Source organism: Etheostoma cragini, chromosome 20 (assembly GCF_013103735.1).
Source record: "Etheostoma cragini isolate CJK2018 chromosome 20, CSU_Ecrag_1.0, whole genome shotgun sequence".
Classification (NCBI taxonomy): domain Eukaryota; kingdom Metazoa; phylum Chordata; class Actinopteri; order Perciformes; family Percidae; genus Etheostoma; species Etheostoma cragini.
The window spans coordinates 7,649,199-7,672,411 of record NC_048426.1 but is presented as its reverse complement, the minus strand read 5'-3'; the positions used below and the strand labels follow the sequence as shown (position 1 = coordinate 7,672,411).

At 40.4% G+C, this 23,213-nt stretch overlaps 2 protein-coding genes across 3 annotated transcripts in view; both read right to left on the bottom strand.

Annotated features, from left to right (window-relative positions):
* stard9 (StAR-related lipid transfer (START) domain containing 9) overlaps positions 1–12,268 on the bottom strand; it is a 34,389-nt gene extending 22,121 nt beyond the window's left edge. The window contains exons 1-3 of the mRNA XM_034859140.1: positions 11,928–12,268; positions 8,921–8,990; positions 6,313–6,429 (exon numbers count right to left, since the gene is read on the bottom strand). Of these exons, the coding sequence (XP_034715031.1) occupies positions 6,313–6,429; positions 8,921–8,990; positions 11,928–11,974 (234 nt within the window). The 5' untranslated portion in view covers positions 11,975–12,268. The remainder of the gene's footprint in view (positions 1–6,312; positions 6,430–8,920; positions 8,991–11,927) is intronic.
* A 1,067-nt stretch (positions 12,269–13,335) lies between these two features.
* Positions 13,336–23,213, bottom strand: part of cdan1 (codanin 1) — an 11,215-nt gene continuing 1,337 nt past the window's right edge. The window contains exons 2-28 of one of the 2 annotated variants that reach the window (XM_034858553.1): positions 22,404–23,092; positions 22,112–22,312; positions 21,520–21,710; positions 21,136–21,249; positions 20,944–21,022; positions 20,692–20,812; positions 20,347–20,456; positions 20,095–20,184; positions 19,923–19,998; positions 19,553–19,758; positions 19,064–19,196; positions 18,689–18,832; positions 18,354–18,520; positions 17,816–17,897; positions 17,548–17,637; positions 17,362–17,416; positions 16,999–17,135; positions 16,809–16,912; positions 16,385–16,534; positions 16,145–16,208; positions 15,962–16,040; positions 15,517–15,743; positions 15,183–15,290; positions 15,007–15,070; positions 14,635–14,846; positions 13,757–13,864; positions 13,336–13,656 (exon numbers count right to left, since the gene is read on the bottom strand). In XM_034858553.1, the coding sequence (XP_034714444.1) occupies positions 13,534–13,656; positions 13,757–13,864; positions 14,635–14,846; positions 15,007–15,070; positions 15,183–15,290; positions 15,517–15,743; positions 15,962–16,040; positions 16,145–16,208; positions 16,385–16,534; positions 16,809–16,912; positions 16,999–17,135; positions 17,362–17,416; positions 17,548–17,637; positions 17,816–17,897; positions 18,354–18,520; positions 18,689–18,832; positions 19,064–19,196; positions 19,553–19,758; positions 19,923–19,998; positions 20,095–20,184; positions 20,347–20,456; positions 20,692–20,812; positions 20,944–21,022; positions 21,136–21,249; positions 21,520–21,710; positions 22,112–22,312; positions 22,404–23,092 (3,924 nt within the window). In that variant the 3' untranslated portion in view covers positions 13,336–13,533. Of the gene's footprint in view, positions 13,657–13,756; positions 13,865–14,634; positions 14,847–15,006; positions 15,071–15,182; positions 15,291–15,516; positions 15,744–15,961; positions 16,041–16,144; positions 16,212–16,384; positions 16,535–16,808; positions 16,913–16,998; positions 17,136–17,361; positions 17,417–17,547; positions 17,638–17,815; positions 17,898–18,353; positions 18,521–18,688; positions 18,833–19,063; positions 19,197–19,552; positions 19,759–19,922; positions 19,999–20,094; positions 20,185–20,346; positions 20,457–20,691; positions 20,813–20,943; positions 21,023–21,135; positions 21,250–21,519; positions 21,711–22,111; positions 22,313–22,403; positions 23,093–23,213 lie in introns of both variants that reach the window. The other variant, XM_034858554.1, reaches the window with a different exon arrangement.

The following is a 23,213-nucleotide window of genomic DNA, read 5'->3' as shown; positions in this document are numbered from 1 at the left end:
TTTTGGAAAATGGCTGCAATGAAACAAAGAGTGAAAAATTTAAAGGGGTCTGAATACTTTCCGTACCCACTGTATTAAAAGGAAAGTTGAAATGTCACGTGTGTGTCTTACTAAGTTGAACCAGACCTCTTTCAGGAAAATTAGGTCTTCTGAAAAACAGACGGGTTTTTTGTCAGTGATTTGCACCATGATAAAAAGAGACTGTGTTGCATGTTTGTTTTGAAACACTTGTTTCCAAAAGTGGCAGCCTCGTTGGTGGCCTGGTAACACAAAAATAGTGGAGGGTGGCAGCAAAGCGGGTGAGAAATGTTGAAAAAGAACAACAATAGTGAAAGACAAAGACAGAATGATGTAGACTGACAAGAGTGAAAAAGTAAGGGTGTAATGAGTTCAGTCCTGTAATCACTAGCTGTGGAAAATGCCAATTGCTGGTCTGGTTTTATGTGGCCTTGCTTTACACTAAACCCTGGGGAAGTATTTATGTGAAGTGTGTGTGTGTGTGTGTGTGTGTGTGTGACGTCGTCAAGGGTGATGGCAAAAGGCCAGACAAGCAATGTGAAGCACTTTGCCACATTTAAAAACTTCTTCAACTTCTCAGTGCTTATGCCAGGTTTGACGCAACCAAGAGGACCGAGATTTATTTTTCCTCTACAACCGCTCTCACTGGGAGGACAGGACGCCTCTGAGCTCAATGGAAAGACTTGACACTGCAAACGAAAAAAAAAAGCGCAAACGGAAATGCAACTTTCTCCCAAACGGTCAGTCAAACAAACAAAACTGCTATCTACTTTAGTAAAATACTTTCCCTCACTCTACTCCCTGTCCAGGACGGGACAGCTGCAGAAGACATGAGGGTTGCTTGGTTCCCATTCCATGCTTTCCAACTGGGTTACACAAACAGCTGGGCCCCAAGCAAAAACTGAATTCTTTTGTTTAGACACCGGAAAAGAAATGTCACTGGAGATTCTTGTCCTGAATCCTTGCTAGAAATCTAGGTGAGAGAGGGGGACATTTGTAGAATGGACCACAGTAAGGGAGGGAGTGAGGACACAGACAGCAAGACAGAATCACATGCAAAAAGAAGAGACAGAGAGGAAGCTGTCTGGCAGGAGTTAAACAACCCACAAATTTGTAGGTCAAAAAAGCATGGGAGGACAGAGAGGCTGCAGGAGAGAGAAGAGAAAGACAGAGATGTGCAAGCCAGACAGCTAGGCTGTTCTTCATTACTCAGGCCTCCCTACACATGGGAATGAAGGACCGTGGGGAAAGAGACGAACACAGGACAGGAAAGAGAATAAAATGGAAACAGGGGGCTCTCTAGAAGAAACTACTATGCTTATACTATTAGATATCATTTGAGTAGGTTTGGGTACCGAAACGCGATCCCAATGGGGCAATGGTTCTGACGAAAACCATAAGAACAAGAACAAATAACAATGAAAATGTTTTTTTCAGAAGCATCGCTGCACGGGATGCTACGTTACTGTTAGCTAGTAGCTGGATTTAACACAATGGTTAAAATGTTGAGAGTTTACGTTAAGCGGTGTTAAGTGTGACTGTATTTCCCTGTAGAGGATTCCAACACCGGAACGTAAAAACAACACAGACAGCCTTTTGGTGCATTCAAAGTAGAGCTGCAGTATTAATCGAATTTTAATCGCGATCACGATTTTGACTTCCCACGATCAAATTTGCATGATCGAGCGATTATTTTTTTAAAGCGTCATTTCATAGAACGCTCTGTTTTTTTTGCATAGCCCGTCTACCGCTCCATAAAGCCATAGTGATCATGTGCCAGCCAGAGTAATCGGAGGAAAACTCAACAGATGGCAGTCGGTTATACGTCGTTCTCAAGGTTTACCAGTTTACCAGTAAACGCAACATTTTGTCAACAGCAGTAACCAGTGCTAGTCGGTGCTAGTAGCGTCTGTTAGCTGTTAGCTCCTCTAGGACGCACCGGTGCTAATGTCCTCGTATGCGCTGCAATGCTGTTTATATGGATATGGTTTAATTTTGCGTTACATTACCCATTTCTTCTGTAAAGCCGTGCCTGTGTTGAATCTCTCCTCTACTCTCTTTCCTCTTACTCTCCTTGCGGCCCCGCCACACAGCGCAGGTCCACAATTCTGACATTTGTCTACAGTTTAAATTTTTTATTAACACAGTTGTATATTGTTAAGTATGAGGGGCAAACACTGTACCAGTGTTTTGGCGAAGAACACAGAAGAAGTTATTGAACACAACTAACTTCCGTTGGCAGAGTAACAGCGTGGGAGACGGAGCTGCTGGACCTGGACCTGGGCCAGAAATGTGATCAATGGCTAGAATATCATAGTTTATAAAAATACAGTGCTGTGACGATACAGACAATTCATACACACAACGTGTGTCTCCGCCGTTTGACCCGTGCTGGACCCGTTCATAATGAGTCGCCGTCTCTCTGTGAGTAGCGTCCATCATACTCCCTCTCACAGTTATAAATAGACTATGTGACGATAAAAAAATGTTTTTTTTTAAAATCAACAAATAATCGTGAGAATAATCGCGATCAAAATTTTGATCAAAATAATCGTGATTATCATTTTGGCCATAATCGTGCAGCCCTATTTCAAAGTTATTGTAAAATACCCTTTCCCATCTGGTGCTTGTTTTTTGTCGTTTACCATCAATTTACTGGTGGATAAGTAATTGTTATAAGTTGTTGTTAATACATTATTAATCAATCATTTAATTTTGACCATTTTGGCCTTAGCAATCTTCATCTTCATCAGTCAGTTAACAAAAGATTTAACTTTGACACCCAGATTGCCAATTGACAGTCTGCAGTTAGAGTTATAATTTTCAGAATGTACTCTTCTTTTTTAGAGGTAGTTGCATGCGCCTTTTGTTATGTACATTCACCCAACCACATTTAGTCTCCTTGCAGTAAGTCCATACATAAATCAAAGGTGCTTGTCCTGCATTCCTATAGCGTATATCTTAGATTCCCTATTTCTTTGTAGACAGCATGGGGTTTATTTGGTAACTGTTTGTGGTTAATTAAAACCAGGCTAAACTGGACCTGACTGTGTTAAGGGGGGAGTAAATGCACACATGTGTGTGGAGGATACAAAGAGAAGCTATTCTCTCTCTCTAGTCTACAGCACCACTGACACACAGACCTAGAAACAGTGAGAGCATAAACACACACACGCAAAGAGGGGGGGAAAAACCCCAGCAAGCCGCCTCCTTTTGGCAATGAAAAACAGCATTGTGCTCTGAGACAAATTCTCAGCAGTGACGTCTTTGCGCTGAAATTTTACTGTGAAAAATTACTTAGTGAAGCAGCTGTGAGTTTGGCAGGCGAGAGCTGGGGGCTGCAGCGGCACAGTGGACCCCCCGCCCATTTCCCCTCCTGTCCTCCACTTCTGCTCCTCCATTACCCAAGGAATTCACATTTACACTCTCTCTTTGTGCCTAATCAGTTTCTCTTGCCATTCCCCATCTCAGTCTTTTGCTTTTTGCTTCCTTTCCTCTCCCATGGTTCTTACTGTCAGAAGCAATAAACAAGCAGAGGTTTTTTTTGTATTAAATAGTGGAAAATCTATTTATTAGTTCAATATCTAGCCCCAAAACAAAGGCAACATTTAGACAAACAGTCCCAACAGCTGGCTCCCATTATGGATTATGGATCTCTTTCAAAAACCTACTTCTTCTCACTTAACTGAGCCCTTCTCCTTCCTCTCTGCTCAACCGTTTTTTAAAAACTCTTTTGACCCACAGATACAATTTCAAAACTGAGCCTCCCATCCAGTGAGACAAACCTTTTTACTTGTGGGGAGCACTCAGAAACACGTATGCAACCACATCGGCACCACAAGTTAGCTACCACATTTCTGCCTACTCTCTCAACAGTGTACAAGGACGGAAACCCTCACAAGTATCTGGCGTAAACTATCAGTGATGCATGGACATGTGCAGCAGACAGTACAGTGCGGGAATGGGGAGGGGCTGGGCAGCCAGTCTCTGAGGGTTGCTGGGTGTGGTGGGATAGCACTGAACTGGAAAAGCAAGAGTTAAGATCCCCTTGTCTCATTCCACCACTGGCTCAGATTGCCTCTGTCTCATGGGGACTATAGTGCGGACAAATTCAGAGCAAGTCTTTCTGCTCTAAAAAGAGGAAAGCATGCTTAAAGATAATATATATAGCATCAACTCATTAATGTGTTAAAAATGTATGTGGTTGGATCCCAGATTAGAGATAAACTAAATCCATACCCTCACTTGAGAGCCTAAATGTAATGCTATAATGTGAAATGAGGCGACACAACAGTGTGGGAAATTTAACATCAAGTCCCAACATTGTTGTAAGATTTCGGTTACGTGGACAGCAAATCTGCCTCCTAAATCCACCACATGGACAGGCTCGTCACTGTTCTAAAAAGCAATTTGTTTGGTAAAATATTTAGAATGGCTCTTGATTTATAGTGTCCACCTGCCACTGTGCTCCATTAATCTGGCTTGCTTTCCTAACACACAAACACAGCATATTCTGCTTTTTACATCTACCACAGAAAGACCTAATTCAAATATATTCAACTGTGACGTGACCAGTAAACGGCTGGCTTGGTCATCTACATGATTCTTTGTTAAAGTGGCAAGCCTTTGGATACTGGTGCAGGAAGAGGGGTCAAATATAAGATCCAGCAGCTCTGTCCTTCGCTGGTGTCCTTTCGCCCACCATGGGTTAATAGAGGAATGTCTTGTGGCAACCAGGCAACTGTGACTGGACATAATTCTGCTGAGGACAGCGGCGACCAGAGCAGAGCCAGAGAGAGAAACGAAAAGGAGGTTTAAAAGAAATGCTGTGTTGTCTGTTACTCTGCGCAGTGTGTAGGCTGTCATCACAGCACGGTCTTTCTCAAACACATACAAAGGCAGCTCTGACAAGAGGAGGACGGGCAGCGAGGGAATGCCAGAGGACAGAAAAAGTGACTGTAACAGTAATGGAGCAGCTTTTGCGCTAAACAATGAAAACTCAGAAAACTACTGAAAAACATAAATACAAATTACTGAGAGAACGTATCTAAAAACAAGAAAAAAAGAACAGGTTTCGGAGAGCTTTCCTGAAATAGACTTGGGGACCAATTTCTCTTGATGTGGAGCCTGTCTCAAGTTCCTGCAACACCCCATAATCAAAACAACACAAAGATATCTAATCGCCCAATCAAAGCCCGGACATGAAAAGAGAGATGACTCTAGTAATGCCATGTCTGAGGCAAACAGACTTCTGGGTAACAGATGGAGCTGATATCATATTCCCCGAGTGGCCATCTGTGTAAAAACATAGACAACACACAACACACAACACACACACCATTGTGGTTCGTCTTACAAGGACAGCGTTTCCTCTGGGCTTTTTTTCTTGGTACAGAGGTTGTTTTGCCCATTGTCAACTTGTGGCCAAAAGCCTGGATCAGCACGTACTTGGTCTCCACACAAAAACATATAACATGGCACGAAAACTAGACAAATCTTTAGGTACTGCTGCACAAGTAATATTAAATATTCATTCATCAGAATCATTTCTAATGATAAATAAATGATTCTGATAAATGAATATTTAAAAAATAAAATGAAAACGGACGGTCAACCATGTGTGGTGGCGTTGTATAGTCTGTCCACCAGAGGGCGCTCTACAATATCCCTGTTGGCAACACTGATCATTTTTTTGTTATTGTGTTTTTGTTCAAAGACTAAAGTTTGTATTTTTATACGTTTTATTTATCAGAACTTTAATATGTTTGGGTGTTCTTCTGTTGTGTTGTGACAATAAAACAATATTATCATACTATTTTAGTGAGAACGTATTAATAACTACAAATAAATGTTAGGGAAATTTGTTTTGTTACGCGTTTATCAATTTTTGTTTTTAAATATATATCAACTGATAAATTGGAATATCGGATTTTTAAAGGACCAAATATTTGTATCGTATCGGCCTTAAAAATCCTTATCGGTCGGCCTCTAATGCAAATGGAAAAAATATTGGAATAGTGTAGTAGATCAGTAATCTTTTTTTTAAGATTATTTTTGGGGCTTTTCTGCCTTTTTTGATAGGACACCTAGGTAAGAACGGGGGGGAAGACATGCAGGAAATCACCAAAGGTTGGACTAAAACACCAGACCTCTGCGTCAACGCAAAATCCCCAAAGTATATGTGCGCCCGCTCTACCAGATTAGTGATTATTTGGTGATCATTGGAATACTACCTTATATAGAGTAAGGCTAGAAGCTGAATAGACACATTTAGTGAAGGAGTTAGGTCATTACCTCCTCCTGCGAGGCATAGTGAGGCTCTGCAGGGTCCACCGACCAGTAGCAGTAGTCAAAACAATACTCCAGAAGCTTCTCCCTCGAATCTACAGCACCGTCTGTACGTCCATCCAGCTTCAGGGAGGAAAACAGAAGAGTAAAGTACAAAAGGATTACTTTCCCCCCCCATTCTCTTTTTCATTTGATGTGAACCAATAGCAATCAACAATACAGTACAAATACTTAATTTGGTAAGTACAAAAAATTAATGAATTTGTCTTTCAATACTTAACAGCTAATTAAATGCATACTAAAATGTATAAAAATAAAACATGCTTACATTTAAAACAATAATAACAAATGAGCAAAGCAGAAAAAAGGAGTAATTAAAAAAAAAAAAAAAAAGATCCTAGCGATAAAAAGCCAGGTAGTATAGCTTTTGGTTGTGTGGGACTGCTATGGAGGGGAATTGCATGCAAGTTGTTTCCATTCATTAGCAACGCATTCACTCCTCATTCAGTACTTTAATCAGCTCACTGCATTAAAGGTAAATAAACACCTTTGTGCTTACTGTGGGTGGACCCTGAACTGAGGAAAGACAGCACATCAGCATTAGGGCTTGCCCAGACACAACAGCTACACTGGAAAAACAGTAGAGCATCTAAACGTTTCTTCTAAATCACTGCTTTCAACCTGGAGAACGCAATTGTTCTCACTGGGAGCACCGGACTTTGAGGGGAAATAAGCCCTCTGATACCTATGCTGTAATTTTCAATTTTTGACATTTAAGGTTCTCCAGGAATGTTTTTTTTATACAGGGTTGTAAAGCTCTTCAAGTGTGCCCACTTTACCTAAAACTTACTCAAATTATTTGCCTATAGAAGAAATGATTCAAGTTTGTTAGCACTGTATTTTTTGCAACATGTTTTTTAGCTGCAATTTGTTTTTGGAGGTAAATGTCTTAATAGAGCTAGGTAATATATTATTATAATACTATAAGGCAACAAATACCAGTTAATAATAAATAAATAATAAAATCAAAAACAAATAAAATAATAAAACAAAACATTGTTCCAACATAACAGTTATATATTATATAACTATTCAGTGTTTATTAAAATATTTTAGCATGGTTAAACAGCTTTAATTTAAAAAATATTTGAAAACATTAAAAAGGGATTATCTGTGCGCACCAGTTATTTAGAGCAACCTATGTATATAGTACGTGTTTACCATCATATTATTGGTGTCAGAGTATTGAGTTGCATAACTCTTATTTAACAGTGCCAAGAATGTTAAGCCTTTTCTCTTTCATTCTGAAGGATGACATCAGAACATGAAATGTACCTTTCATTTTTGGCATGTGAGATTTTGTGTTCCTATCCGATTCCAGTGTGATGTAGTGGGTATCATGTTAACATTTGGCAAGAGCAGGTTTAGTTGCAAAAACAGCCTTGTCGGCGCTGGTAAAAGTTAAATGTCTTGCTCAAGGACACTTCAGTGGTGGGTTCCCATTACGGAGAGGGCTGTGAAAAGGGTCCTTTAGTCACTTTTGTACTTCAAACCAAGCAGTCAATTATCTAAAGCATCATCCAAATGATTAACCATATATGTAACTGCAGCATTAGGCAACACTAAACTCTGGATATCACTTTTGTTCACAGCAATTGGCTTGTCTGAAAGCATGATTGTTTAACCCCTCAGCAAATGTATCAAATTCAACAATGGCCTTGTAGTAAGAGATTAGCCAAGAGCAATGCTGGCTCCAAACCCCTGATAAGGACACATTTACAACTAAATCAAGTTGGGAGACACTGAATAGTTGGAAAACATTACCCTTAGTCTTTTTCTAACGTTTACTCTAGTTCAGTAGCTCTTTATAGCTTGTAGTACGTGCTGTCTTTGCTTAGCTTTATTGTCTTTTAAAATCCTCCCTTTTTTCTTTCCGTCTCAGATCTTCCAAAACTGTCCCACTTTCCATAAATAATTATTCCCATGAGACCCGCAAGAACCGTGGAGTCTTGATCCTTTTCAATGGCAGAGGGAGTCCAAGTGTGGCTTGTCTCCATCACATCATTTGTAACAGATTTTCTCCTCCCCCACTCTAATTCTCTCTATACGTCACCAAATGTAAACCAAAGGGGCAGATCTGGAACTAGAAATTTGATCAACAAAAGGTCTTCATGTACTTTACGTGACTAGTTATAATGTTTTAACTAAATGTGACTTTTAAAATTTGTTGAAAGCTGAATTTATTTAACTTTTTGCATGTTTGCACTACATAAGAGATAAACATTTTAGATGTATGATCCTCAACAATCTTTACCTTTGCATCTACAAGCCACAGCCTTCAAACACAGAGTGTGCTAAGTGTCAGAGTGCATGTATTTAACAGGAGGGGTATCTCAATCCATGTGTATGTGTGAGCTCAACACATATAATAAACAACAGACATCAAGCAGGAAAAGACAGATCCAAGGCTGTAAACATCCTGTTGCTGTGATAGATACCCTCTACACACTACTCCCAATTCACCCTGTCTTCCCTACAAATGGACACACAACTAATAATAATATTGGATATAATTGTGCAGCAGTGTGAATATTTTCACACCAAAAACACTCACCTTTACATTTGTTATGCTCACAAGCTTGTCCTCCACCTGAACTGCTAGCCTTCCTCCATCCGCACTCTCCCTGTGAGCAAGAAGACAACGATTGTTCCAGTCAACTCTGTAAACACCCATATTTGGAAGCGTAAAGAAATGTGAATGTTTATGCGAAGTGAGAGAGAACAAACCGGAGAGAAAATATTAAGACATGCCTCCAATAGAGAAGAGAGGATTTAATGGCCACTATCAGTATTGATCAGTGTCTCCCATTCCAAATGCAAAACGACCACAGATTTAACAAAGGTTTCACTTTGGATTCAACACCCTCCAGACTGATTCAAATAGGTTGAAAATCCTCTTTTTGGCCGATGCAGATGTAATGGAGAGGGTGTCCAGACTGATTTTGGCGACTTGACTTGAGGCTGTCACATGACAGTTAATACAATGAATTTTTGTGTGTGTGTGATCCATGAAATTGCCACTGACCAGCTTCAGATTCAAATGAAAACAGACCCTCACATACGCCAGAGACTTCCTCTGTTGAGACGTCTTGGGCTGTTTCCATCCAGTTCAGAGCATGCACAAGTTGTGTGTGTGTGTGTGTGTGTGTGTGTGTGTGTGTGTGTGTGTGTGTGTGTATACACAAATGGGAGCAAAGTGTGTTGTCGCATTTGTTGAAAACCAGGTCAGCTCGACTATGTGTGCTTTAGCAGCGGGACCAAGCACATCTGATGCAACATACACGAAAACGAAGGCAATCACAACATGGAGCTGAGAGAATTTTGATCTCCAAGAGCGATAATGATGGTCTCATGCTGTCTGTAGTGAAAACGCTTCGTCTCTGTGGTGGGTCAGCTCTCCCTGTGCTTCACCATGGAGGACTCATTTTGCCAACCCCTGCAGTGGCCCAACCCAAAACCACCAACCTTCAATGTCAGGCTCTAAGTAGCATGAAGTAGAGGAGGTTGGTGGTGGAAAAAAGTAAAGCTCATAAAAATGTGTGTTGATACCGACCCGAGACGAGCAATTACACAATCAAGCTGACATGTTTTTTGCACATGCGAGTGGCTTCTTGCATTTTCAGGGGGGCGCACTAAATCCTAAAACAATGGGCAACACACTTCTGTGCCTGGCCGAATGAAGAATGCAGTTGACCAGGCTGCTGATAACGTTATCTCCATCACAAGCAGGTTCATACTATTAAAGTAAGGAAATACATCTTTGACTTAAAAAAATAGAAAAGAGCAGAGGGAAGTGAGACTGACAGAACCAGAAATTAGGAAGCAGAGATTTGCATGACAGTGAACATAATGTATAAGAAATTCTATTGATATGCAAAATACCAGGAAGGTTGGTTAAAAGACTCATTGTCCAGCCCTCCATAGCCTGAATAATGCTTTGTTATGGTACTGTAGTGGCCTTTCAGATTATGCACCCCTCAAAACATTCTCCAGGAGTTCAATTTAATTCAATGTACTACCATAGACTTTATATGTACTATATACCAAGATCTGGAGTAACTGTTATTCAGCATGTTGTAGCACTTTGCCTGTTAATGTAAGGGGAGCTCCAGTAAAGCAAAGCAACTTTACAACCTCCCTGTGTTGTTCTGCTACTTAAACAGCAGATTTCACAGCATTGTAAAACGGGGGGGGGACTTTTCCATTAATGTCTCTCACTAAACAAAAGGAAAAGCTTAAAGTAAAATGAGCAAATGAGTTAACACTAAACATGTTTACATAGAAGAATGGCTTAAAAAGTTAATTATCTAAACAACAAAAGAAAAAAATTGTGAAAAGGAATTATAAAGTACAAGCCTGAATAACAAAGTGACATAAATCTTCTTTCCTGTTTCATCTTGTGAAATTTACCACTTTTACAGTGACAGCAGTGGGCTATTTGTTACAAACTTATTCTGTGCAAGCAAACTTTGTAGACATTTAAATAAATAAGTCTATATTCACTGTTAGTGGATATCCCAAATTTCCCCAATGTCAGGATAAATTACGGGGGGGGGTTGTATGAAATGATGCACAAAACATCCAGAGTAGTTCCATTTAATGGAAAGGTGCAGCCATGTAAAACATGGAGTTGTGGGTTGAACATATGGAGTGTAAACATCCTTTAGCTTCAATAAAACAGCTGGAGCAAGCTGACACACAATATACTATGTATGATACAATAATACAATGTGTAATAGTTAGGGCTGCAACTAATATTTATTTTCAATATTGTTTTTTTTGTTGATAAACAATTTTCAAAAGGCTTGTTGTGTCTGACCACCCATACATAACCCACAGGTATTCAGTTTACCATATCATAAGGCAGAAATATTAACCTTAAAGCTAATTGGATAAAAAGGAAAAAAATAGGTGTTAAGGGGTGAATAACTGGGGTAATTGGGGTTTCTTGAAATCTTGAGATAAAACTAAGCTCTGGTGTTTAATTTATTTACTTTAATAGGGGCAGTTACACATAGAGACAGCAAGAGTGTTTTGAATACATGACAATAAATGTCTAATTATACACCTTTTACCTTAGTTGTTGTGTGAAGATAATTGGCTGCAGTGAGACATTTTAAACCTTAACTAGCTCACGTTTTATGTATTTTTAGTACTCAGCACCACAGTCACTTATACTACAAACAAGGTGCTTAGTCAGACAACACTAGTGACAGCCACAGTTGTCATCATCCACCATGTGCACCACTGCAAACGTTTTTAGCTAGCTAACTGTGGTTTCTAACGTTCGTTTCTGTTATGACTTCGGTAACGTTAAAACAAACTAGCTAGTGCTCACGTTTATACAAAAGGCAACATGAGACGCATATTGTTTTATGTATTTAGCATTAAACAGCAGCGAAAATCCCTTGACTGACAACAACAGTTCTGATTTTAAGTGAAAGGTGGATGCAACTACAATAAAGTCAGCTCTTACAATTTCCATGTATTAGCTAAGTCGTTTAATAAGCACTACTTTAATTAACGTTAGCTAACTGTTATAGATTAACGTTAGAACTTACCTTGCGGTGAGAGGGCGGACTCGAATGGCAACTTTAACGTTTGCCATGATGCCTTTACATGTAGCACAACTCAACAGTTGACTAACTCTGGTGTAAAGCTGGTGTAAAATACCAGTTACCGTCTGAGCATTTTGAGTCTTCTTGCATATTAGCTAGTCCAAAAAAGCTTTGAGACCGGGAACAAAACTGTCCTGCCATCTGTTGTTCAAGTCATCTCTACAGGCTGGTTGTGGGTTATACCCAACAGTTTAACCGCCCGCTCCGTATTAACTACTCCCAACTGAAGAAGTTAAACTTCCTGCTGAACAGAAAGGGAGGGGAGATGCTGCTGGATACTCCTCCTACTACTACGTATTTCAAATACTTTTGTAATGGACTGCTGTATTATATTAATAGCTTTGTCATGAGATAGTAGTATATAAAGAAAGGTCCGTGGATGGCATGTTATAATAGTATAACTTAGGTGGTGGTCTCAATTACTAATTGACTAACTAAGCTAGGAAACTTCCTTTCATATTGACGTTTACACATATCTAACGTTACACATGTACATACATACATCTACATATTGTCTTACTATTTAATTACAATGTTATCTTTATGAACAAGATGACGACTCAAGTGTAAATCCTGTGAAAACAAGTAATGGACTGATGGCTAGATTGCATAACATTTTTCTTTCTAGCCATTATGAAGTAATAAAATCTGTATGACAAGGATAACACAACAGACAATAATCATTAAAAACCAGAATGCATCTTTATTAATATTTTTGTGGCAACATAAAAAATATTTCAATTTAAAAAAGCATCAGGGAATACAGCTCTCGTTCAACATGAACTAAAAACAATCACAAATGCAGTGTTGCATTTATGAAATAAAACATGCAATCACTAGTAGTGGTAGTCAAAGGCAATGTGTGAAAGTGCTATACTAAAATACAGACATTTTATTTCTCTGAGTCTAAAAACCAACAAAGAATATCTAATTGTTCAGTCCATTTTTAGTAAGACGTGTTTCTTGACAAACTAAGGCTTGTGTGCTGGAATCTTACAAGTAAAAAAAAAAATTGGGAACATAATTGTGTTTCAACAAGTCAAGGTTTTTAGGATAACATGGAAGTTACTCAGTTTGAATCCTTGGCAGTGGGATGTTGACCCTTCTGTCTTTGCCAATTATCTGCTGTGGTTGTCTTGAATGTTTGAAATGTTTCATCTACTGTACTAGTAGTTCCCTTCAGACACAAACACTACCAGGTTTGATTGCAGGAAAGTTTACAGATCTAAAAAGTGTGAGATGGTGTGGTCCCCTAGCTACTTGTGACTGGCAGGGCTCTCTGGTTCCCACCGGCACCTTAGCAAAAGAGCAGAGGGATTCATGAAAGGCTGCTGTCTCTTTACAGGTGAAGAACAAAAGTCTTAAGCTTACAAAGACTGTGCAGAGACTGACTGTGGAACAGCTTTGATGGGCTGTGCAGTGGCAAAAATCAAAACATGGTCAACAACAAGAAGTTGTCTCTCTCCTGAACACACACTGACAGATATGACATAAAACACTATGGGGATCACAGAAAAGATGCCGGAGAATCTGGGTAGTATCATTGTTGTCATGTAGCTCCATCTACAGTTTGTTGTGAGACCTGCAGCATGTCCATGTGGCTCTGCAATTCAACCAGAGGCAAGGGGGGTTTGATACTCTCTGACTGCAGTAGGAAATTCTCTATCAGCTCCTGAAATTACACAGAATTGACAGAAAAATTAAGTGAGCAATAAGAGGTCAAATGGCTTGGAAATTATTTCCAAGGAATACAAGATGATGTGAATCCTCACCGCTGGCAAGGTCAAGTTTGTTATCTTCTTCCAATGAGATATGACCTCTTCCTCGCTCAATAATCCCCTGTCAACCAGCTTTCTAACCAGGAACAGGTAGTTGTTCCACTAAGAAAATAAAATGAATGCATTGCAAAAAGGTTAGGAGACAGAGTTCAATTTAACAAAAAATGTCATCAAACATCTGTTTTTATCCTTCCATTCTGTCTGTCTCTATACTATCAGTTGTCAAACTGACACAAATAAATGTAACTTATCTTACCTATCTTACAAATAAAGAATGTTTGAAATCTGCAGAAAATTAAGAAAAAAACGTATCTCAACAAACAAAAAGTGACAGAAAAGCTAATATTTACTTTAACAATTCAGGATATAAAAACCTATAATATGTAGAGGTAGCTGCAGTTTTAGGGCCACATTTCTATAACCCTAGTTCCTACAAAACTAGCATACTGTGCGGCTTCCTTTATTGGAAGAAAATGCTACTTTAAGAAAGACTGTTAAATAAATCCAGTGCAAACATGCCATAACTACAACAGACCACTTTTTAAAGAATCCCAATTATCTGTTTACAACCATTCAGGTTACATAAATTGTGCTTTGTACACAGAAGATTCAATAATTTTGTGTTCTGTTCCATTTTTAATTAGTAATATGACATTTGGCTACTGCTGCTTTAAGTTGTTGATCTGTAATGCTTGCAGGGTCTACAGAGAGCCCTCTAGTATGTAGTGAGGTATTTGAGGGGAATATCCTATTGACATCCAGTATAAAAGGTAGAAGGTGATGCATCATTAATAATAATACATAGCATTTATAAAGCGCTTTTCAAAGTCCTTATACCCATATATCAATCATAACAGCAGTGGTAGACGTACCTCAGTGTCGCTGGCCTTCAGCACAGCTGTGACAGTGAGTGGGGTGAAGAGCAGGTGGAGGGGGGCTGAGGAACAGCAGTCTCCCTCCCACAGCTCAGCAAGCTGCTCGAGCAGCACTCTGACAGGAGGCTCTGATCCTGAACCAGGACCCACAACAACCCCATCACCTCCACTGCACCGTGACAGAGACAGTATGGGTAGCTCCGCAGACACTGAGCAGACGCACACAACAGGGACTCAGGTCTGTTACACAGTACCTCAGCTACATTTTGTGTTGCTATTAACCAGTTCACAGTTAAACAGTGGACACCTTGCATGTCATAAAGACAGTTCCCTGTTATTAAGAGGCTCATCATTCACACCCACTCTTACCCAGTTTGCAGGCCAGTAGGACGGTAGAGTTCAGTAGCATCTGCTCAGACACCACAGTTGAGAACTAAGTGATGAGAAAAGAAGAGTGTGATGAATACTGGCAACAACAAAAATAAAAAATCACTAAAGCCCAATCCCCAAAAATGTTGTTTTCTTCACTCGTGTGTTTGATGTACCTTTCTGCAGGCCAGTGTGTCTCCCACTCTCTGCAGCAGCGTTTTGAGCTGAGACCCGCTCAGCAGCTCCTCGTCGGTCCTTGGGCCGACTGCAATGCTCAGTAACTCCTGTATTGAAATTCAAGACAGACATCATTCCCTTTTACTTAGTGAGAAGTAAAGTTTATTCTTTGATATTTTTATTATTTTTTTAATGTCCTTTCCCCAATGTCAAGATAAAGGAAGAATTCAACGCCAAAACTCAAACTAAAAACCAAAGACGCTATTTTGCAGAATACCTACTCAAGTGAAGTTCTGTGCAATTCTGTACGTATTTCCTCTCATGCAGGCATACCTTCATCTCAATGATGATGTCAGAGGGGAGTGGAGCACTGTGGTTGCAGTGTGGAGGGCAGAATCTCATTCTCTCACTTCCTTGTTTCCTCTTGGGAGTAGTCAACTGCTCCTGGGTGACCAGCTCAAGCACAGCCCCCTCCACATCCCTCGAGTCTGGAGCCACTGGGCTACCCACAGCCTTCAGCACGCGATCATACCTGCTCTTCCACTCTCGTCTTATCAGAGCTAATGGTGAGAAAAAATTACATTACATGTCATTTAGCTAAAGCAAAGCGACTTCCATTTTCATCTATAATGCTGTTCTGTTACAGGCTCTTAGTAGCAAGGAGACCTTTAAGGCTCAGTCCTTTAAACAGATTATTGTTTGTGTGTTGGCATGTACATAATTTTTCTTTAATACAGTTAACATGCAAAAACACAAGCGTGCTGCATTAAGTAGCTACCTGTGATGTTGGCGGAGAGCCAGCTGCAGGCTTTTTCTGTTGCAAGACGTTTGGTGATGTTTTCAGATGTGGTCAGGACCTGCAGAGATAGTGAGTAATAAAACATGAAAAAACGTACACAAGTTTCTATTGTGTTTTTTCTTCCTGTTAAAAGATTTTAAAAGATTTCTTTACAGGACTTACAGCAGGGGAGGTCTCATCTGGGAGCAGAATTCGTATCGCCTCAGGACTCTTCTCACTGCAAAATCTGCAAAACCACGTTGAGATTACTACACAGAATAGAAATGCTTATGATGTTTGAAAAGGAAGGAACATTTTCATGTAATTAAAAAAGAATGTCCATTAAAAGGAGCTGGTACTAATATGTATGGTCTTAGAGGAGGAAACAGTGACACTGGCTGCCTATAAAGGAAGTTGTCGTACCCAGTGGCTTTTGCCAGGGCCTCCAATCCAGCGACACACAGCTGAGCACAGATGGAGTCATTTAGTTTTGAAGGATTTGAGTTTGGTGACTTCAGTCCTTCTCTCAGCATCTTTTCACCTCGTTCCACCAACTCACTCACTAGTGTGGCCCTGTTGAGGATCCCCAAATAGACATGAACACACAAAGATACATAGACAAAAATCACTTACATTATGTACAGATCAATTATGTTTATGTCAAAATTTGTGCTTGGATACACATACATCTACACAGAGTGGTGAATTCACACCACCAACCACCTAAGTGCTGGTAAATTTGGACTGTTAAGCAGTAACTAGCCTCTTAGGTAGGCAACCAACCAAAGTAACAGGCTGATGAACTGCTATTCCGAGGGCTGATTAAAGTAAAATAAAGAAAACTAACTTCATATGCTTGACGGCGTTGGATCCAACTCTCTCAGCTACAAACTCCACGGTGCGACGCAGCGACGGAGGCTGGTTGTGAAAGAAGGCTTGCTCGAGGTCCACCTGGCATATTTAAGTGATTGGTTTAAATGCTCACACACAGGCAATTAAATGGCATCCTCATTTAAATTCATCTCCAGTTGACCCACCTGTAGTTTCTGCTGAGACCGGTTGGCAGTTGGCGTATCCCTGAGCTCGGCAGATGTGGGAGTGATCTTGCGGATAATTCCTCCACTCTTGGCTGCGCTTCCTGACACAAATGCAGCTAGGAGCTTACGGAACTCACCTGCACCGATAAAAACGAGGCAGAACATCGACACACAGCTTGAACAAGTGCACGTCGCTTTGTGGTCCATTTGTGGTGAACATATATAGGCTAAATGTAATCTAAGATATCTGGCTCCTGATTAACAACATTCTATCTCTTCTGCACAAAACAATGTCACCACACTTAAAAAGGTGCCCTTAATCACTGAGGGGGCACAAAATATGTTTTTTCATGTTCCACTCACCAAGAAACGGACAACATGTATAGAGAAGCTGCTGATCCACCAGGGGAATGCAGTCCTACAAAATGACAAGAGAAATCTCACTATAAATGAAAAAACAGCAGTGGTCAATTCATGGACAAACAGCTACTTGAATAATAATAATAATAATACTAATAATACTAATACTAACAACAGTATTTCACTTACAAGCCCCACAGCACTCGTGATGTCCTCCTCCAGCCTGGCCACCTCAGTGAACTCATTGGTGAAGAAAATGTCCTCAGGAATTACTGGGATCTACATAAGTTAAAAAAAAAAAAAACACCAAATTCAATTACATATAACTGGTAAGTAAAAATAAATATGACTTTCTGAGAAACACTAATTTGCGCCCTAGGTTTTTTGAATTGGACTCGGTTGTGGTTTACTACTCATTATATACAAAAACAAATAATATTAAGCAGTCGTGTCTCACCTGGAAAAGCCAACCCAACACAGACACTATTAGTAGCTTGTTCAGGTAACACACTTCTCCACATCTGCCCAGCAACATTCTCCTATATGCAAACAAACGTAATGTTTAACATAATATTTTTAAGAAGGGAACAAGAGGTCCAACAACAACAAAACATTACATTGCATTACATTTCATTTAGCTGACGCTTTTATCAAAAGCAACTTCCAAGTCAGTGCTTTCAGAAAGAAAAGAAAGAAGTGTTTATTTATATACGGTTCTTTAGACAAGGCCAGGTTAGTTAGTGTATTAAAAAGGGATACTTTATATTTTCACATTCTAAGGGGAAAAAAACAACCTTAAGCTATTTAACTGGAACTTGTAAGATAATGAACACGATTAATCAGAAAAGGGATTAATTGCCACATTAGGTCAAGAATATGCATAGAAAGGGATCTGTGTGTTTAAGTGAACTGTGTGTACTACCAAAAGTATGTTTATTTGGCATTTTACAATAGCTGTCTCTTCTTTAACAAGAATGTCAGAAATAGAGACTGACCTGTACAGGAGAAGCAGTTTTCCCAACACAGTTCTATAGCAGAGGAGCAGAGGACCAATAAAGTCCAGCATGGAGAGGAACTCCACCAGCCAGGGCACAGTCAGGATGGTGCGCCTCCTTTTCATGCTGTTACTCAGCACAGCACACACATCCAACACTGGGACACTCTGAGGGGTCAAGAGATTGTTTTTATGAAATGAAATGAAATGCCTAGCAGAAAAAATGAATTTCCTTATTGAGGTACAACTCACCCACTTGGAGGAAAACAACCCTTTAGTTTCTGAAGTTTGCCTTTTACACAAGAAGTAGTTTACATGTTTTTTTTAACCCCTCACCTTGCTGCGCAGGGCCAATGCCGTCTCCTGTATCTCTCTGGATTGTCTCTCAGATGTTTGGTAAGGCAGAAAGGAAATCAGTCCCAGAAACTTAGCTAGAAGACGAGCGAGGAGCAGAACGGAGGTGAACCGCTGCTTCTCATCCTGATGACGTGGATGAATGGAGAGACAAAAGGTTTACAGTATACAATTAACACCAAGTTGGTCCGATTTGCCTTTTCTGATTGTGACATGTTGTGATTCGACAGACTATCCATGCTAAAATCTTTTGCCTACTGTAAAACTAGCTTGATCCAAACTGAGACGGGACTCGAAGCAAAAATCAGTGACACTGACATGGCAATAACATCCCTTTGTCTAGCTCTGAGAATATACCTGCCGCTCCATGTCCCCATCTCCCTCCTCCTCTACCTCCCCGATGGACGCAGCAGGGCTCAGGATGGACACCTCGTCCAGCTGGAGGAGCTGCTGACACAGGCTGTCCTGTAAGTGCTGGTTTAGCTGGCAGCTGGCAAACAACATGTAAGACATGTTAGAACACAGACAGACAGCAGACACTAAAAGCTTTTCACTTTTGTCAACAAATACGTTTAATTTGGTTAAAAAGGGACATGAAAAATTCAAAGTAAAACTATTGCTATTATGAAAAGGACATAATGGGATATTATGAACGCAGTTTTGGATTATTAATAATTAGGGGATAAAAAAAATCTTATAACATAGCCACACCTTTTATAAAAAGTGAGATTGCACCCTAACTGGATTGTCAGGTTAGGTAGATCTGAAATAAATTCAATGTTTTAATGCTAGGTGTCAATGTTATATTTTATATAAGAAATATTGTAATTGTTGGTGTGTGCTTACCAGCTAGCTGTCTGCAGGAAATCCCTGAAGAACTCCTGGTGACCAGGGAAGGATGGAGGAGGACAGGGGCCAACAACTCCATGAGGTTGAATGAGACGCTCCTCAAGACGTTTCAGACGCCCCAGGCTGTCAGCTCCCAGCATGCCTAGCAGGTCAGCATCGGGAGTATCCCCAGGAGAGCTGTTCACTCGAGGGCCTTTAAACATCTGGAAAAATAAACATAGGCAGATTTATTGTGCCAACTGTGTGAATTATGCCACTTGTCTGTTTAAAGGAGAAATGTTATCACTGTCGATTAAAGTCAATATGTATATAAATAAGACGTATTTCTGATCTATAGCGTAGGTGTGAATGAGGTGCCACAGTCTACCTGAACAAGCTGCTTCAGGAACAGACGAGCAAAATGGGAATGGTTTCCCGCAGAGGTTAGTTGACTCATCATTCCTCTAAAACAGAAAATGGTCAGATAGATGGATTAGATGTTAATATTTAAATTACACCTGATCCACAAGCTAAAAATGTAAAAGTTGAATAGGACTTGCCTTATCCTACTGCCAAGAGCTACATCAAAGTTCCACCCCGGTTCCATGTGAAAGTCCTCCCATTCTCGTAACACCTCATAAAAAACATCTCTGGGAAATAAGCCAAAACATCAAATGCAAAAGTGACAATAAAGTCTAATTCAGCTAATTCAAGTTTCTTGAAGTGCAGTTTGTAATCATGAACCTTAAATCTAGAAATTTTACTTGATCTGCAAGAGGGCAGCTATGCAAAAAAAAGAAACTGTTGTATACCTTTGTTTTTTAAAGGTGTGGAAGGCCTTGTCACTCCCGAAGTTGGACCGGTTGTCAGTAGCAGGCTGGAATGGGACTGAGTGGATGAAAGTGGAAACGGAAGGAGAGAGCTGGAACAGAGGGAAGTATAAAAACATATTAACCAAACAAGACCCAGTACGGTATTTACAGCCGACTTAAAACAAATGCTGTAATAAGTGAAGGAAGTGGCATCTATGATATTTATTAAACATTAATACAAATGTAATAAAACAATCTCAAACAATTAAAACAGGTGTTGTCTTAGAAACAACATGGTGTATTACTAAGCATTTATAGCAGTACAATACAGTACATCTTTGTTACCTTGGCTGTGCTTCCGTCCTGTGCCTGAGTCAGACGGTCCCTGAGATCTGGAGAGAAAGACCCCACCCTGTCGTTCTCTGCCAGCAGACGCGAGGTACACTTGTCCAAATGAGCTACCAACCTGACCAGAAAACATAGCTAGGAATTAACTCAGCAGTATCACTTTATTAGGTAGGTGTGTTTATAAATCCCTGTTAGTAAAGAAGGAGAAAATCTTGGAAAACCCATGACACGCAATATTAAGCTACTCACTGAAACTGATTCTCCAGAACCTTCACTGCAAAATACACACAGTTGTGAATTTGTTTCAGGTAGCATCTCTCCAGAACTTCTGAAAATGTAAAATGAAGGGGTTCAATCCCATTTCCGATTTAAAAAGAAAGTTAAAAGATCCTAATATATTTATGTTATAGGACTAAAGAGACATACAAACTTATTACACACCTGAATTGACCGCACACAAACTTTCTTGTTCATCATCGTGAGTCTGAGGTGACCGAGACGTTAGCAACTGCACCACAAAGAAAAGCTCCAGGAAAATGTTTGGCACAAGGTTTTCTGTAAGATACGATAACAAAAACAAACCTATTTTCTTAAAGTTCGGAGATATTTAAAATAACTTACATTTGTCTACTTACTCTTAAAGCCAAGTTAATTCCAAGTATATTATGATGTTTATGTTTTAGGTCTGACTGCTTGATTATTTACATTGTTTGATGTATTTTCGCCTTAGTCTCGGTAAATTTATCTTAAGAGGTGACATTTTAAAATACATTTAATTTAAACTTTTGTTCACACACACATAAGCACCACCTTGTGTTCACTTACCAGAGATGCAGGTACAGTACAGCTCTGCCAGGAGATCCAGTTCCAAAGAGAAGGTGACTTTAGATGGTTCAGGAGAGGGTGTCTGCAGGTCGGGTGTAACTTTAGATCCCATCCTATGACCTGACTTGGTGGGGGTGCAAGGGTCCAGAGAGGACGCTAGAGGAGAGCCGACCTGCTGAGCTCGCTTGGTCCTAAAAACAAGACAAGACAGCAGAGATAAACTGGGGTGAAGAGCAAGTGACTCTGCAGAGGAGCCAAAAACAGCAGAGGCTATTATTGATCAAAAAAAAGAGAACATAAAGAAATTAGATATTGTTATTATTTCATATATGTAGACATAGGTTAAAGAATACAATTATGCAAATGAGCTTACACAATATTAATTACAAAATCTAGTTTACATTTCTACAAATCCCTGTGTAAGACAGCAAGGCCTTACCCATCTACAATGTAGAATGGCAAAGAGTAAAAGGCATGTACCACAGTCCAGGTCAAAAGTATACAACTATACAATGTAGTGTGACCTTTTCTTTTACTCCTTAAACGGGTTTAGTAAGTAGAATAAGTAGAATTATTCTCCATGTGCACTTACTTTTCCCTCTTTAGTAGTTCCCTCTCTTCCTGCAGGCTTAGAGGACTGCCCACGGTCGTTGAGCCCTCAAGCGCCTCCACAACTAACGAGGGACTAGAAGATTCACTAAACGGGGTGGAGGTGAAGCAGGTCTTTGGTTTGGAATGTGGCCGCTCTGCACCGACTGGTGTTGGATTTATTCTTCTAGATGGTTTAGATGCCCTGAAGGATAATGAAAGTTGTTAGACAAATCTAGAAAGCAATGATAGAATCAGCGTTGACTTTTGTTAAACTAAGAATTGTGTGGACTCACGCAGGTGAAATGGGTGATGACCCAACAGGAGGAAAGTCCTCCAAGTTGTTGAAGTTGAGCTGCCCCACAGATGGAGGCGAAACCTGCTCGCTTATCCTACTGTTCCCCCCTCCTCCTCTACCTGACCTCCTCCCACCGCTTTCCCATCGTCCAATCTCATCACTGTGATGTCCTCCACGCCATCCTCCATGTTTCCCTTGTCCCCCCGCTGCCGTGCTGCCACCACTTCTCTTGCGGCCCTTCTGTGACTGGGAGTTGGAGATGTTGTGGAGGTCAGGAGGAGAAACCATGTAGTCCCCAAGACTGATCCTTTGGCCAGGCCGGCGCTCAGAGCCTGAAGGCCTGGAGGCAGGGCTCCATCCTGTAGGAAAGGAGGGACTGCTGAAGGCAGACTGGGACCCTGACTGACCAGCAGCATCCCACTCAGATCCAGGGGACACTGAGGAAGCAGGAGAAAACAGCTGGACTCGGCTGGCACTCCGAGAACCACCAGACCTACAACCTCTCCTGTCACTAAAGTCCTGAGTCTGTACAGCAGGTCTGGGGCGGCTGGGGGTCTTGGCTGGCGTGGCAGGACCGTGGGTCAGTGCTTGACTGCTCTGCTCTCTCAAAAAGTTTAAAAGGAATGGGACAAATTCTTGTTTGTGAACTGTCACCCCAAGTTCACTGAACGCCAGTCGATCACCCTCCTGTTGAAAAGAGACAGAACTAAAACAATTAACTCTTACAAAATGCACTGAGATTACATATTTGGGCCATATTATTGCAAATGATCTTTCTGATGATAAGGATATCTATAGGCAGCGTCGG